Below are 17,500 nucleotides of genomic sequence, written 5' to 3'. Positions count from 1 at the left end.
AACATAAAGTCTGACACGCTTTTATTGTCCTCATTTCGAGAAATTTTACAATATTCAACAACAAAAAGAAAACAAGAGACACATTAACTATCCTCTTTAAACATACAAATATAAAATGGCAGAAAAGATTGCTTCACAATTGTGAAAAAAAAGATTACTTCACACTTGTGATAGAGAAAAACATATTTTTTTGGCATTCCGAGAGCCAGAATGCTATAAAAAAATCAACAATTTGATTTCCATTATCCTTATTCACGCGAGTGTGGCAACAATGATCCGCCCAGAGTCAATACAGGTATGATTCTGGTTCTGTCCATATCTGAGACACGTGGCGTACTTGTTAATAGCTCCGGATCAGGTGACGCACTTCTAAATCGGGTAATACCACTGACTAGAAAACAGCATATTCACGCGAGTGTGGCAAAAATGATCCGCTCAGAGTCAATACAGGTATGACTCTGGTTCTGTCCATATCTGAGACACGTGGTAAACTTGTTAATGGCTCTGGATCACGTGACGCACTTCTAAATCAGGTAATACCACTGACTAGAAAACAGCATTGTACTTCAAAGGTAACACTTAACATTTAGATACGCCAGTAAGGCTAACTATGATAAAAAAAAAAAAAAAAAAAAAAAAAAAAAACATTCGGTGAGCATCGTAAGAACGATTTTCTTGGATCAAGGATGGTGACCTCTGGAGGTTGTGTAGAACGAAGCCTCTAGATATATCATCCTCAGTGAAATAGACAGTATTTACACGAGCGAGAATGCTGAGTGATCAGTAAGATACGTATGCATTACGTAATTTCGTCGCAGTTCGTAATTACGTCGCTCACAGTACGTAATTCAATCGCAACACATATTTGTTTCCGCTTAAAGAGAGCCCCAGTTCGCTTACTTCATTGTCATTCCATCTCTCTTTCTGGCCAGATAAGGTGCCACAAGTAATTCTTGTCTTATTGATAGCAGTCTGTTCATTTGCTTCACTGCCATTCCATCTCTCTTTCTGGCCAGATAAGGTGCCATAAGTAATTCTTGTCTTACTCATAGCAGTCTGTTCATTTGCTTCACTGACATTCCCTCTTTCTTTCTGGCCAGATAAGGTGCCACAAGTAATTCTTGTCTTATTCATACAGTCTGTTCATTTGCTTCACTGCCATTCCATCTTTCTTTCTGGCCAGATAAGGTGCCACAAGTAATTCTTGTCTTATTCTTGTCTGTAGGAACGCCTAGCTTCTGTGACGTTGAATGCGTCCTCTGTCGGAATGCTTTTAGAATCCTCTCGGGGAACTGAAAATGCTCTTCGAATTTTCTCACGTGGATATTTTCTTTAGAAGTAAACTTGTTCTTCTGTTTTATCCTTCGATTCAGAGCACTGGATAGAAATCACATCTCGTTAACACGCATAGTAGATGATGATGAAACTTGTCCTTCTACATTATATACATAAATAAACATCTATGAACAAGGAAGAATAATATTTAAAAAACATGTTGTTTTCCAGATATATACTACACCAATTAGATATCTGTAGCATCCATCAAGAATCCTTAGTGTAAACAAGTAAAGATTTTTCTTAGAATTATCACAAATGAAGCACACATTCATATAATCTTTTTTAATGACTTTTATCAATCGCCAGAAAGCAGAAAGTGGCTTGAAAGATCTAATTGATTAAAAATGTTTAAGAACTTTTTTTCAAGTCTTAAAAATGTCATTGTCATTGCACAAAAAATGTCTTAACATACTTTCAAAGCTTTCAGTTTTATTCATAGCATTAGAAAATTTAAAACTTTGAAGCGGATTAATCTAATTATATACACAAATTGAGGCGAAGAGAGTTTTTATAATACCCAACACTTTGTTTTCAACTTTCCTCCAGTTCTGGTTAACATAATGTTTTTATAATACTAACACTTTGTTTTCAACTTTCCTCCAGTTCTGGTTAACATGATGTTTTAATAATACTAACACTTTGTTTTCAACTTTCCTCTAGTTCTGGTTAACATAATGTTTTTATAATACTAACACTTTGTTTTCAACTTTCCTCCAGTTCTGGTTAACATAATGTTTTTATAATACTAACACTTTGTTTTCAACTTTCCTCAAGTTCTGGTTAACATAATGTTTTTATAATACTAACACTTTGTTTTCAGCTTTCCTCCAGTTCTGGTTAACATGTTTTTATAATACCAACACTTTGTTTTCAACTTTCCTCCAGTTCTGGTTAACATAATGTTTTTATAATACCCAACACTTTGTTTTCAACTTTCCTCCAGTTCTGGTTAACATAATGTTTTTATAATACCCAACACTTTGTTTTCAACTTTCCTCCAGTTCTGGTTAACATAATAGTCTATTTACAATTGTTCTTTCAGACACAAGAGTGGTTGAAGCTACAACTGTTTGTGCATACAATATACTTGTTGATTTATACCTCACAGGTAAACAATTCTGCACAGCAAAAAAGGCCTAACGTTTGTTAAGTCCATTTCTTTTTCCGATTTGTTTACATTTCCAAAAACGTTGACAGTTTTCTCCATAAGTGATAATACATCAACAATTGTACAGCACAAATTTACTCACCACATAATCTTATTCGAATGTTTATTTTAATATATCAGGTTCATTCCAAGACGATTTTAATTTCCTACATCAGTAATTCTTCAATTCTCGCAACGAATCTCACCCCGTCCGTTTCCCCTTCAATGCATTCTGAAAAGGAATCTGGACCTGATGAATTCGATGGCCGAATCTCAGCTGGATTTGAACATGTCGCAGAGGACCCGCTCGATGGGGGTGTTTCCTACAGTCCTCTTGAAGAAGATCTCCTGCACGGCCGTGGCTGAGATGTGACCCAAGGCTGGTAGCAGCAGGAGAAGCTTCCCGGCTCGGACGCGACCCCCTGCGCCGCAGACTTTGCTGGCGAGGTACTGCCAGGGGAAGAAGAGAGAGAGAGATATTAGGTATGCAGATATGAGGAGGTTGAAAAGGTGATAATTCAAAGTTGGTATTAAATGAGAGAGATCAGTTATATAAAAATGAGGACGTTGAAAAGGGAGGTACTGGCGGGGAAGAGAGAGAGAGAGAGAGAGAGAGAGAGAGAGAGAGAGAGAGAGAGAGAGAGAGAGAGATCATTCATATAGAAATGAGGACGTACAAGAGGGAGGCATTGGAGGGGAAGAGGTATATTAGGGATGCCAAAATGAGGACGTTGAAGAGGATATAATGCAGAGTTGCTATTAAATGAGAAAGATGAGTGATATAAAAAGGAGGACGTTTTAAAGGAGAGATAATGAAAAGTTGGTATTGAATTATATAGATTTATATATATATATATATATATATATATATATACCAAAGGCACTTCCCCAAATTTTGGGTGGTAGCCGACATCAACAAAGAAACAAAACAAAAAGGGGACCTCTACTCTGTATGTTCCTTCAGCCTAACCAGGGACTCAACCGAGTTCAGCTGGTACTGCTAGGACGCCACAGCCCAACCTCCCACATTATCCACCACAGATGAAGCTTCATAATGCTAAATCCCCTACTGCTGCTACCTCCGCGGTCATCTAAGGCACCGGAGGAAGCAGCAGGGCCTACCGGAACTGTCACAATCGCTCGCCATTCATTCCTATTTCTAGCACGCTCTCTTGCCTCTCACATCTATCCTCCTATCACCCAGAGCTTTCTTCACACCATCCATCCACCCAAACCTTGGCCTTCCTCTTGTACTTCTCCCATCAACTCTTGCATTCATCACTTTCTTTAGCAGACAACCATTTTCCATTCTCTCAACATGGCCAAACCACCTCAACACATTCATATCCACTCTAGCCGCTAACTCATTTCTTACACCCGTTCTCTCCCTCACCACTTCGTTCCTAACCCTATCTACTCGAGATACACCAGCCATACTCCTTAGACACTTCATCTAAAACACATTCAATTTCTGTCTCTCCATCACTTTCATTCCCCACAACTCCGATCCATACATCACAGTTGGTACAATCACTTTCTCATATAGAACTCTCTTTACATTCATGCCCAACACTCTATTTTTTACTACTCCCTTAACTGCCCCCAACACTTTGCAACCTTCATTCACTCTCTGACGTACATCAGCTTCCACTCCACCATTTGCTGCAACAACAGATCCCAATTACTTAAACTGATCCACCTCCTCAAGTAACTCTCCATTCAACATGACATTCAACCTTGCACCACCTTCCCTTCTCGTACATCTCATAACCTTACTCTTACCCACATTAACTCTCAACTTCCATCTCTAACACACCCTTCCAAATTCTGTCACTAGTCGGTCAAGCTTCTCCTCTGTGTCTGCTACCAGTACAGTATCATCCGCAAACAACAACTGATTTACCTCCCATTCATGGTCATTCTCGTCTACCAGTTTTAATCCTCGTCCAAGCACTCGAGCATTCACCTCTCTCACCACTCCACATATATATATATATATATATATATATATATATATATATATATATATACATATAAATATGTATATATATATATACATATATATATATATTTATACATATATAAATATATATATATATATACAATATGTATATATGTATATATATAAAATATATATATACTGTATATATATATATATATATATATATATATATATATACATTTATATATATGTGTGTATATATATACATATACTGTGTATATATATATATATAGATATATATATATATATATATATATATATTCTGTATATATATACATATATATATATATATATATATATATATATATATATATATATATACATACACACATACAAATATATATATATATACCTACACACATACAAATATATATATATATACCTACACACATACAAATATATATATATATATATATATATACTGTATATGTACATACATATAATATATATATTAATAAGGACAAAAATCAAAAAATTATATAGTGCATAGTTAGTCTACTATCAATCATGTACATTTCAACAAGAACAACTGTTTGTAGTCCACTGCAGGACAAAGGCCTCGGACATATCTTTACTCAGATCTGGGATTTGGCCATTTTCATCACTACGCTGACCAGTGCGGATTGGTTATGGTGGAACACTTAGGTCTTATTGCTCACAGCAAACAAATTTAGTATATGGGTGGCCCTGACTAGTACAACTTTGTTGATCATGGGGATACGTAAACCCTTCACCGAGTTAAGGTATCCTCACTCAGAAAGGGATTACTGTATATATATATATATATATATATATATATATATATATATATATATATATATATATATATATATATATATATATATATATACATACATAAGAGAACTCAGTTTCCTTACCTCATGTAACATAAGCTGCGTCTGATCTTGGAGAACCTCGACGCCATAGCCGTCTCTCAGACCTCTGGCCTCTGGAAAAGGGAAAAGAATAAACATAATTATTTGACTGCTGTGAATATGACAAGAACTGATTGTGTGTCACCTTATTTACCAAAGAAAGATTGACAAGTCATGATTTGTAATGGTCAACTATATATATATATATATATATATATATATATATATATATATATATATATATATATATATATATATAAATATATATATATATATATATATATATATATATATATAAATTATATATATATATATATATATATATATATATATATATATATATATATATATATATATCTCCAGAATCTTGCTCTTTATTATTTATGGAGATAATATAAGTTCAGCGACGAGAAGAAGATACCCGCAGCAGAGGTTAGGTTAGGTTAGTTAAGTTTGGATCCTTGGGGTAAAAGATACCCACAGCAGAGGCTAAGTTAAGTTAGGTTAGGTTTGAATTCTTAAGGTAAAAGATATACGCAGGAGAGTTTAGGTTAGGTTAAGCTAGGTTTAAATTCTTGAGGTAAAAGATACACGCAGGAGAGATTAGGTTCAGTTACGCTGCGTTAGGTTGGGATCCATGGGGTAAAAGATGCCCGTAGCAGAGGTTAAGTTAGGTTAGGTTTGGATTCTTGGGGTAAAAGATACCCGCAGTAGAGGTTAGGTTAGGTTAGGCCAGGCTAGGTTTGGATCCTTGGTGTAAAAGATACCCACAGCAGAGGCTAAGTTAGGTTAGGTTAGGCTAGGTTTGAATTCTTGAGGTAAAAGATGCCCGCAGAAGATTTTAGGTTAGGTTAGTCTAGATTTGTATCCTCGACGTAAAAGACTCACCTGGTCGGAAGAGAATCAGGGCCTTAAGGCAGGCGTACTCGGTGTGATCAACCCTGAGGGCGTGAAGTCTCGTGATGACATCTTTCATGGCTTCAATCTCTCGACCCAATGCCGCTTCTTGCTCGCTGGGGACGCCTGCGTCTCTGACCAGTGATACTGCAAAATCAAATACCTTTATTAATGATAATTACAAAAATATGCTTATTATTTTATTTATTTTATGCATGTTTGATTGAAGATAATGGCTGCCTCAGTGGCGTTCATTTTATAAGACATTTTCTATTGATCTAATTGATCTAGTCAAACTTACATCTTATTATTATTATTATTATTATTATTATTATTATTATTATTATTATTAATTAAGCTATAACCCTAGTTGGAAAAGCAGGATACTATAAGTCAAAGGGCTCTAACAGTGAAAAATAGCCCAGAGAGGAAAGTAAATAAGGAAATTGATACATTGCAAGATAAGTAATGAACAATTAAAATATTCTAAGAACAGTAGCAACATTAAAATAGATCTAACAGATATAATATAATAATATTTATTCTTTATAGTTTAATTACGACTTGTGTCTTATTAAATACTGAATCTGTTTCTATTCGAAAATGTATTATTCTACTGTTCGATTTTTATTGTCTGATATATGACATTTTTCTCATGTATCTTCAATGTGGAAATCAGTTTCCTCTAATTTTCATCTTGAATTGGATATCCATCAAGAATATTTTAATCTAAAAATAATTTGAAGTTTTGTCATACAAGACAGATTGTGGTTATCATGTATATATATATATATATATATATATATATATATATATATAAATATGTATATATATGTGTGTATATATACATATAATGTATGTATGTATATATATATATATATATATATATATATATATATAGGCAACTGTGAATATATAAGTATACATAAACACACATCATATATATATATACATATATATGTATATATATATATTTTATATATATATATATATATATATATATATATGTATATATATATACATATATATATATATATATATATAGAGGCTACTCTGAATATATAAGTATACATATATAGTATAATCACACAGTATATATATATATATATATATATATATATATATATATATATATATATATATCTTTCCTTACTCTAAAAGAACCATAAATTTATTTTTGCGTTAGACTGAGAAGCAAAAAACTAACCAGACTTTTCACCAAAGTTTCTTGATATCAGAGCATCTGGTCAAAACGATTTTCCATCATGTAGCTTTTAGATTCTCTCTCTCTCTCTCTCTCTCTCTCTCTCTCTCTCTCTCTCTCTCTCTCTCTCTCTCTCTAAGACGTATTAATTATCAAATAGATATCTCTAATTATATATAGTTTTATTTACTTTAATTCTTCACAATTTAAACATATTAATTTTCGTGCGTATACGCAAACGCTCCGTGACATATACGCAGTAGAGAGAGAGAGAGAGAGAGAGAGAGAGAGGGGGGGGGTCTGCTAAATCACCATTTCGTGATAATTTCCTCAGCATTGATTGTTTCGTGTTCTGTGTTTAACGAGAGAGAGAGAGAGAGAGAGAGAGAGAGAGAGAGAGAGAGAGAGAGAGAGAGAGAGAGACCTGGACGTATGTAGCTTGTATTGTGAATCTGATGAATAATATTGATATTATTTCATCACTTTTACCATTATTAGCAATAGAGAGAGAGAGAGAGAGAGAGAGAGAGAGAGAGAGAGAGAGAGAGAGAGAGAGAGAGATGTATGTAGCTTCTATTGTGTATCTGATGAATAATATAGATTTTAAATTATCACTTTTATCATTATTAGCAGTAGAGAGAGAGAGAGAGAGAGAGAGAGAGAGAGAGAGAGAGAGGGGGGGGGGTTTAAGAGGGGGTACAATGTTGGAGGAACCTATTGATTTATGGAATATTAAAGTGGCACGCTCGTCGTCTCTGATTGGTTGAGATGTTTCGTCCTGTCTCCTGATTGGTGGAGACGCCCCGGCCAATCCTAGAGCTGGCAGGGTCATTTTTCTTGGGCCAATCATTTGTAATTCCTTTAATGGCTGGGAGGAAAATAATGTGACTCTTCTGAATTAATTACAATGGCCTCATTTTTACGCAGTTTGCCTCCATTCTCTTTGTATCTGTTTTAGTGTCTTTCTTCAATTTATTTTTTCTTTGTGATATGTATCTTTGTGTTTTGTCTTTCGTCTTTGTGTTTCGTCTTTGTGTTTTGTCTTTCGTGTTTTGTCTGTGTGTTTTGTCTTTCGTGTACAGACATAAAGAAAATCAACAATAATTTTCGATAGAATATATATTAAGCGTATATTCATATCGTTCACTATTAGCACTTAAATGTTAATACAATCATATTTACACATATACATAAACACACAAACATACTCACAAAAATTCATATATATATATATATATATATATATATATATATATATATATATATATATATATGTATATACAGTATAATGTGTATATATGTATATATATATATATACATATTTATATGTATGTATATATATATATATATATATATATATATATATATATACAGTATAATGTGTATATATGTATATATATATATACATATTTATATGTATGTATATATATACATATATATATATATATATATATATATATATATCAACAACAACAAATGCAGCCGTTTCAGAACCACTGCAGGACAAAAGCCTCAGTGCGGATTGGTGCTGATGAGAAATTTGTGTCTTATCGCTCACAGCAAACCAACCTAGTAATGGTGGTCCTGACTAGTACAGCTTTGCTTATCACGCTGATACACATATCCATTCACCCTATTAAGGTATCCCCATTCAGATATATCATTTTCTTAATGATATATTATTTACTTTACTGAAATCTGGTGCCAATTAAATAGAAAAAACCGTGATTTATATATTGATATAATAAAACAAAAATTGGACTCTTTAGCTATAGTAAGCAGCTCTTCTAGGAGAAGGACACTCCAAAATCAAATCATTGTTCTCTATTTTTGGGTAGTGCCATAGCCTCTGTACCATGGTCTTCCACTGTCTTGGGTTAGAGTTCTCTTGCTTGAGAGTACACTCGGGCACTCAATTCTATCTTTTTTCTCATCCTCTTGTTTTGTTAAAGTTTTTATAGTTTATATAGGAGATATTCATTTCAATGTTACTGTTCTTAAGATATTTTATTTTTCCTTTTTTCCTTTCCTCACTGGGCTATTTTCCCTGTTGGAGCCCCTGGGCTTATAGAATTTTGCTTTTCCAACTAGGGTTGTAGCTTAGCAATTGATAATAATAATAAAAATAATAATAATAATAATAATAATAATAATAATAATAATAATTAAACTGCCAATACATTATGATAATGTGTTAATTATCATAATATCAATAAAGAAATGGACACAGAAATGGAACATTAAATGCATAGATGAATCAATTATATATACGCTGTTTAGAAGTATGAATATCCTCACAAATTTGACAGAAGTATAAAAGAAAAGAAAAAAAAAATACCGCTCTACAAATAGAAAGAGCAATCAGAGATTTCACACCTCCGCCAATGAAGATTGTCAATATTTGACTCAAGTCTGCGGACCAAGCTTTCCTAGTTTCACAATAATAATCAGAATCATTATATTGATCCAGATCGCCCCAAAAATTTCATGGGTTCTTCCGAAGTATAATACCTATCTCTTGTTCAAATTTGGGGAAAATACGACAAGAGAAATTTATAAATAAACGCTTGTAAAACGAAAGGTGCACTCAGTAGAGCCAAGCAGTCTTATTTCGCTATTAACTCCATTTCCTCTTTGTACTTCGATATATTTTCTTTAGAATCTAATGGATTTATCCTTGGGTCATACACTGCATGTCCACCGAGTTTCGTTAAAATTGGTTCGTTAGTTTTTGCATGATGGTCACAAAAAAAAAAAAAAAAAAAAAAAAAAATATTTAGTTAACATTACAATTATTTTCAGAGTACTGCTGCGTACTTGTACTTTTGATGCACTTTATCCAAAATGTTACAGAGTCCTCCTTGGTCATATTCAAAATGACCACCAAGTTTGGTTAAAATCGGTACAGTAGTTTTTGTGTAAAGTTGCCCGCACGATTATTTTCAAAGTACTGTTGCATAGTTGTACTTTGATGTACTTTATCCAAAATGTTACAGTCATCATTAAACATACTAAACAGAACTACCAAGTTTAGTCAAAATTGGTACAGTAGTTTTTATGTACATTTTCTCACATGATTATTTTCAAAGTACTGCTACGTACTCGTACTTTGATGCGCATTACCCAAAAGGAAACAAATTCATCCTTTGATCATACCAAACATGACTAAGAAGTTTGGTGAAAATCGGTACATTGGTTTTTGTGTAAAGTTGCTCACGTGATTATTTTCAAAGTAATGCTGTGTACTTGTACTATGATGTACCTTACCCAAAATGTTACAAATTCATCCTTGAGTCATGCTAAAAAGGATTATCAAGTTTGGTCAAACTCGGTACAGTAGTTTTTAAGTAAATTTCCTCACAAAAAAAAAATATATATATATATATATATATATATAGAGAGAGAGAGAGAGAGAGAGAGAGAGAGAGAGAGAGAGAGAGAGAGAGATTTTAGAGATTATATATATATATATATATATATATATATATATGAGAGAGAGAGAGAGAGAGAGAGAGAGAGAGAGATTTTAGAGATTATATATATATATATATATATATATATATATATATATATATATAAATATATATATATGAGAGAGAGAGAGAGAGAGAGAGAGAGAGAGAGAGAGAGAGAGAGAGAGAGAGAGAGATATTAGAGAGATTTTATAAAAAAAAAAAAAAGATTTTGTCGAAGGCAATAAGATTTAACTAACCTTCATCCAGAGGAAGCGACCACTGGGCGGCAGCCACGACGAATAGCTCACTCCAGGACTCTTCCAGCAGGATGGCTTGATCTCTGAAGGGCAGCTGGGGATGGAGATAAGGAGCTGTTAGAAAAAACTGGACAATCACTTAAGGATATCATTATACACTGTTAGAAATTTACCTTAGAACTGGAAAATGCCTGGCAACATTTATTCCAGGATTTTTACCGTTTTAAAAACGGATATATTGACGTGAAAGAGTGATATTACGGTCACCAACTCGTAAAAGATAATAACAAAATATGGTACAATTACGGTCGCCTATATTTTACTGAAATACGGATGTGAATAGTAGATTTTTACGGAGAATTTCCGATTAAAATTACGGGATTTTTAACAGTGTATGTTATATATTTATATCGTTATCGTTACTAATGGCAATGAAAAATATTCAGCATTTTTTATGTTTGTATTAAAGATTATTTCTAATTTGAAAAAAAAAAAAATTGTTTGATGATGAATCTTTTGTAATAAATTTCATGATTTATTAAAAAGTCAATTTTACTCATATGACAAAATGTAGAATAGTTAGATTTCAATTTTATTTGAGAATAAAGTATGCCAAGATTATGACCTTCGATGTCAGGATGCCAGAGAACTCTAAATAAATCAATCAATCAAGAATTGAGATGACATTTGAAAACATGAATAACTAAAAAAAGAAGAGATAATGTCTCTGAGGAGTGAAATAAATATAGATAAAAAAGAATTATTCATTAAATGCATAGATAGATAGATAGATAGATAGATAGAAAGATAGATAGATAGAGATATATATATATATATATATATAGCCAGATAGATAGATAGAGATATACTGTATATATAGCCAGATAGATGGATAGATAGATACATTACAGGCTTACAAATCAAATAATGAAACTTGATCTATTTAAAAAGAAAAATCAGAAAGCCGAAGTAAAGAGAAAAAAAAAAAGGTTTAAAGGTTTAAAGGTCGCTCATGAATGGCAGAGGCAAGGGACAGTGACATTGCCCTAGAAATCAGGACAATGCCTAGAGACTGACCATATATTATATGATCAGCGCCCAAGCCTACTCTCCACCCAAGCTAGGACCAGGGAGGGCCAGGCAGTGGCTGTTGATGACTCAGCAGATAGACCTATAGACTCCCCAAAACCCCCCCAACCTTAACTCACAAGGATGGTAAGGTTGCAGACACTAATCATATGGCACTAACGAGCCTGAGCAGGACTCGAACCCCCGACTGGCAAACACCAGGCAAAGACGTTACCAATCAGGCCACAGCAACCTATGTTGTTATCCTCACCTGCATGAAACTCGGGATGGATCGCGCCCATTTCACGCCCAGAAACAGGAGCTTGGCGGCGTTTTCGAAGACGCTGTCGGAAGGCGAGATGACCAGGGCGCCCGCGTCCACAGAGATGGGCGGCGCCGATGCCGTTGTGGTCGTTGTGGTGGTGTTGGTCGTGAGGAGGGTAGCGATGTGGGCGTGATGGGTGTGCACCGGAGGGGTTTCTGGTAGGGTTGTGGGCGTCGCCGTGGGCGTGGGACTGGTGGTAGACGTGCTGGTGGGGGATGGGCTGGGCGTGTTGGTTGTGGCCATTGGTGGAGAGCACGATTTGTAACACGCTGGAAAATGATATTAAAATATTAATTAATATTAATTAATATTAATTAATATTAATTATTAACACTTGATGGTTTAAATACGCATTTCTTATTTCTTATCACAAAACAAATAAAATCGTTCACAGATAATGGTATATCTCATATCACTAGTTATAGTTATCAAATCATATTTTAATTTTACTTTCTAAAATTGTTTCGATATATCAGAGATTTATTTTCTTTGCACATTGCAACGCTTCATTTCTATATAAAGCAAAAAGATGGTATTATTGCGAATAATTTCGTACTTTCAGTTTTAACCAAGATTCAAAAGCTTTATTTCTATAAAAACCCGAAAAATAGCATTATTGTTCATTCGTTCGTAACTCCAGTTTTAATCACCATCAAAACCAGTATTTTTCTTTGAAAAAAACAATAAAAGATAACATTAATAGTTAGTCTTTTCGTACCTTCAGTTTTAACAAATATCAAAACCAGTATTTTTCTTTTAAAAAAACAAAAGATATTAATAATGAGTCTTTTCGTACTTCCAGTTTTAACCAGCATGAAAACCAGTATTTTTATTTAAAAAAAAAAAAAGATAACATTAATGAGTCTTTCCGTAGCTCCAGTTTTAACAAACATCAAAACCAGTATTTTTCTTTAAAAAAAACATAAGATATTAATAGTGAGTCTTTTCGTACTTCCAGTTTTAACCAGTATGAAAACCAGTATTTTTAGTTTTAAAAAGAACAAAAGATAACATCAATAGTTAGTCTGTTCGTACCTCCAGTTTTAACAAACATCAAAACCAGTATTTTTTCTTTTAAAATCAACAAAAGATAACATTAATTGCGAGTCTTTTAGTACCTCCAGTTTTAACAAACATCAAAACAAATGATAAATCGATTAAAGACAAAAGAAAACATAAATTGCCATTCTTATGCTAAAATTTATAGCATCAATGACAGTTATATATTCTATGAAATTGCCCTTTTTTGTCTCTTTGCTGTATAAGCAATCATCATAATTCGATTTACGCTGTCTTGAAAATTGGCAATTGAAATCATCACTACAGTATTCTGTTATTTCGTATTGTACTCTCATTATATGATCAAGAATGCTAAGGTTATGTTAATGTTATATAAGGGTATTCTATTCCTTTGTCATTCTTAAAGGAATACCAAATGTAGATTACAACAATCTATTCACGTTTAGCACAAATCAGTCCAGAGGTAACGGATACAAACTGGAATTGAAAAGATACAACACCACTCAATGTGGCAATTTCTTTACATACTAAATAGCAAATAATTGGAATAGACTTACAGCGGATGTAGTAAACTGTAACACAGTAAACGAGTTCAAGAATAAGTTAGACAAGATCATAAGAACTCTCTAAATGCTTAAAGTAAATCGCTCTACCCAAGAGCAAATGGAGTCTCCGCGGATGAACTAAAACGTCTTTGAGACATCTAAAATCCTTTAAAATCCTTGTAACTCCTTGTAACTCTGTCAGCGCCATCAAGTGATTGATAGGATGCTATAAGTCCAAGGGCTTCAACAGGGACAATAACTCAGTGAGGAAAGGAAATAAGAAAACATATAAAATAGTGTTTCTGAGTGTACCCTCAAGCAAGAGAACTCTAACCCTAGACAGTGAAAGAAAAATACTTATGTTGCCAATGATATAAAAAAAAAAAGGTTTCTTACCAAAACCAGGTTCATTCTCATCACAACAAAATGGAATAAGAACATTTTAAATTTGACATCAAAAGCAATACTCACCATTTAACTTATTGTGAAGATCGCGAGTGAAGAAGAATCCTATGTTGTTGTTATTTATGCTATCGCTGTTGTTGTTGTTGTTATTGTTGTTGTTGTTGTTACACCTGATGCTGTTATTTGGGGGTTGGGGAGCCTCGGTTACGGCTGATGTGATATCAGCATTTCTAACAACGTCGGAACTCGAGACTTCAGATTCACCCAGAGCCTGTGGCGGAGATGCGGACGGTCGTCGAGGGGGGCTGAATGCTGATCTCCCATTGGCCATCCGGCAAACCTCGCCGGCGTCGATGATTGGCTGGCGCGTTTCGACCGTTGGTGACTTGAGCTCTATCCGCTCCGCGATTGGCGGCTTCAAATTCAGCCGCTCCATGATTGGCGGCTTGTACTCGATGTTGCTCCCGATGAGGAATTTGTGCTCCAGACGTTCCGATAGCTGTGGCTTGAGATCGATAGGCGGCGATGCGTCGGAGAGAGTTCGGCGTAGATCAGGTCCCAAGGCGGCTAGGTTCGGTTTGAAAGCCGAGTTATGGCTGAAATGCAGAGTCAAGGGCGCCATGGAGGGCGTGATTGGCAAGAAGGGCGGCTTGAAGGGCATTGGAGGTAACAGCGCCGGGTAATAAGGAGGCAATGGAGGGAGACCTGCACCGCCTCCTACAGATACAGGAGGGAATCCCGCCGATACGGAGACGTCCGGAGCAAACATTGGGCGCTTTTGGCAGGATCTGGGAGCTCTTTCGTGTTGGACAGCTTTTTGGGGGAGAGAAAGAAAGAGACTTTAAGTGAAAACCTAAAATTCACCAGTTTAAGTTATATGAAACAAATTGCAACTTTATATACTAAATTTTCCAAAAGTTTAAATGAATACTATCTTATGAATACTGAAAGACTTATTAGGCCTATTTGATTGCACACTAGGCCTAATAATTCATTTACATATGAGACAAATTGCAATTTTATAAACTAGATTTTCCAAAAATTGAAAGGGATACAATCTTAATGCTGAAACCTTTAGTAGGCCTACTTTAATATGCACTAGGCCTAGTGATAACTTTACTTATGAGACAAATTGCAATTTTATATGCATAATTTTCTGAAAGTTTGAATGGATACTATCTTATAAATACTCAAAACACTTAGTAGACCTAATTGATTACCTATTAATTATAATTTTACTTACTAAGAGTATGATTGATTACCAGCTAATTGCCCTAGAGAATAATATATATATATTTCAAGACATAGTTGCCCTGAGGATATATGATAAATTCTAAAGAAACTGTTATAAGGGTAACTATAATTTTTGGAGTCGAGAATAAATTGTTGATTAAACTACAAGTAATATAAAATTAACTTTATCATTTTTGGAGTCTGGAATAAATTGTTGATGAAACAACACGTAATATAAGGTTAATTTTATAATTTTTGAAGTCGGGAATAAATTTTTGATTAAACTACAAGTAATATAAGATTAACTTTATCATTTTTTTCAGTCGGGAATCAATTGTTAATGAAACTACGAGTAATATAAGACTAACTTTATAATTTTTGCAGTCGGGAATAAATTGTTGATGAAACTACAAGTAATATAAAATTGACTTTGTCATTTTTGGTCGGGAATAAATTATTGATGAAACTACAAGTAATATAAGACTAACTTTATAATTTTTGCAGTCGGGAATAAATTGTTAATGAAACAACCTAGTATAATTGTATCATATTATACTTAATGTATGTTAACCTTATCAATCTTCAATTGTTCAAAGCAGAAGATAAAGGAATATATAGATTTACTGAAATGAATAATGAGAGACGTATCGAAATGCTGAATAATGAGAGACGTAGCAAAATTCTCATTAATGAGAGAGCTATCGAAATGCTGAATAATGAGAAATGCATTGACATACTGAATAATGAGAGACATATTGAAATACTGAATAATGAGAGACGTAGCAAAATTCTCATTAATGAGGGAGGTATCGAAATGCTGAATAATGATTGACGTATAGAAATGCGGAATAATGAGAGACATTGAAAAACTGAATAATGCAAGACATATTGAAATACTGAATAATGAGAGACTTATCGAAATGCTGAATAATGAGAGACTTATCGAAATACTGAATAATGATTGACATATTGAAATACTGAGTAATGGGAGACATAGAAATGCTGAATAATGAGAGACGTATATAAATACTGAATAATGAGAGACGTATATAAATACTGAATAATGAGAGACATATTGAAATACTGAATAATGAGAGACGTATAGAAATGCTGAATAATGAGAGACATATTGAAATACTGAATAATGAGAGACGTATATAAATACTGAATAATGAGAGACATATTGAAATACTGAATAATGAGAGACGTATAGAAATACTGAATAATGAGAGACGTATATAAATACTGAATAATGAGAGACATTGAAATACTGAAAAAGGATTAACGTATAGAAATGCTGAATAATGAGAGACATTGAAATAATGAATAATGATTAACGTAAAGAAATACTGAATAATGAGAGACATTGAAATAATGAATAATGATTGACGTATAGAAATGCTGAATAATGAGAGACATATTGAAATACTGAATAATGATTGACGTATCGAAATACTGAATAAGGAGAGACTTATCGAAATGCGAGTCGCATATGATTTCTCGGCTAAAATTATGGAAAGATATTAACATTAATTCCATCGCATTCGAAGATGACTTTATATGATTATTTATTTCAACCGTATTTAACCAAATCTGAATGTAATACGGAAGATAAATATGTTAACTAAAAAGGATTTTTTAGTTAATATGATATTTGTTAAGATATTAACATTAATTACATTGTGTTCGAATATAATTATTAATCTAACCGTATTTAACAGAATCCTAA

General features: G+C 33.5%; 1 protein-coding gene across 2 annotated transcripts in view; it reads right to left on the bottom strand.

Annotated features, from left to right (window-relative positions):
* Positions 1-632: 632 nt before the first annotated feature.
* Positions 633-17,500, bottom strand: part of LOC137660189 (photoreceptor-specific nuclear receptor-like) — a 26,015-nt gene continuing 9,147 nt past the window's right edge. For both annotated transcript variants that reach the window (XM_068394898.1, XM_068394897.1), the window contains exons 5-10: positions 14,605-15,351; positions 12,515-12,837; positions 11,176-11,269; positions 6,251-6,406; positions 5,366-5,436; positions 633-2,935 (exon numbers count right to left, since the gene is read on the bottom strand). In XM_068394898.1, coding sequence (XP_068250999.1) covers positions 2,759-2,935; positions 5,366-5,436; positions 6,251-6,406; positions 11,176-11,269; positions 12,515-12,837; positions 14,605-15,351 — 1,568 coding nt within the window. In that variant the 3' untranslated portion in view covers positions 633-2,758. The remainder of the gene's footprint in view (positions 2,936-5,365; positions 5,437-6,250; positions 6,407-11,175; positions 11,270-12,514; positions 12,838-14,604; positions 15,352-17,500) is intronic.

Source organism: Palaemon carinicauda, chromosome 20 (genome assembly GCF_036898095.1).
Source record: "Palaemon carinicauda isolate YSFRI2023 chromosome 20, ASM3689809v2, whole genome shotgun sequence".
Classification (NCBI taxonomy): domain Eukaryota; kingdom Metazoa; phylum Arthropoda; class Malacostraca; order Decapoda; family Palaemonidae; genus Palaemon; species Palaemon carinicauda.
This window is presented reverse-complemented; position numbering and strand designations above follow the sequence as displayed.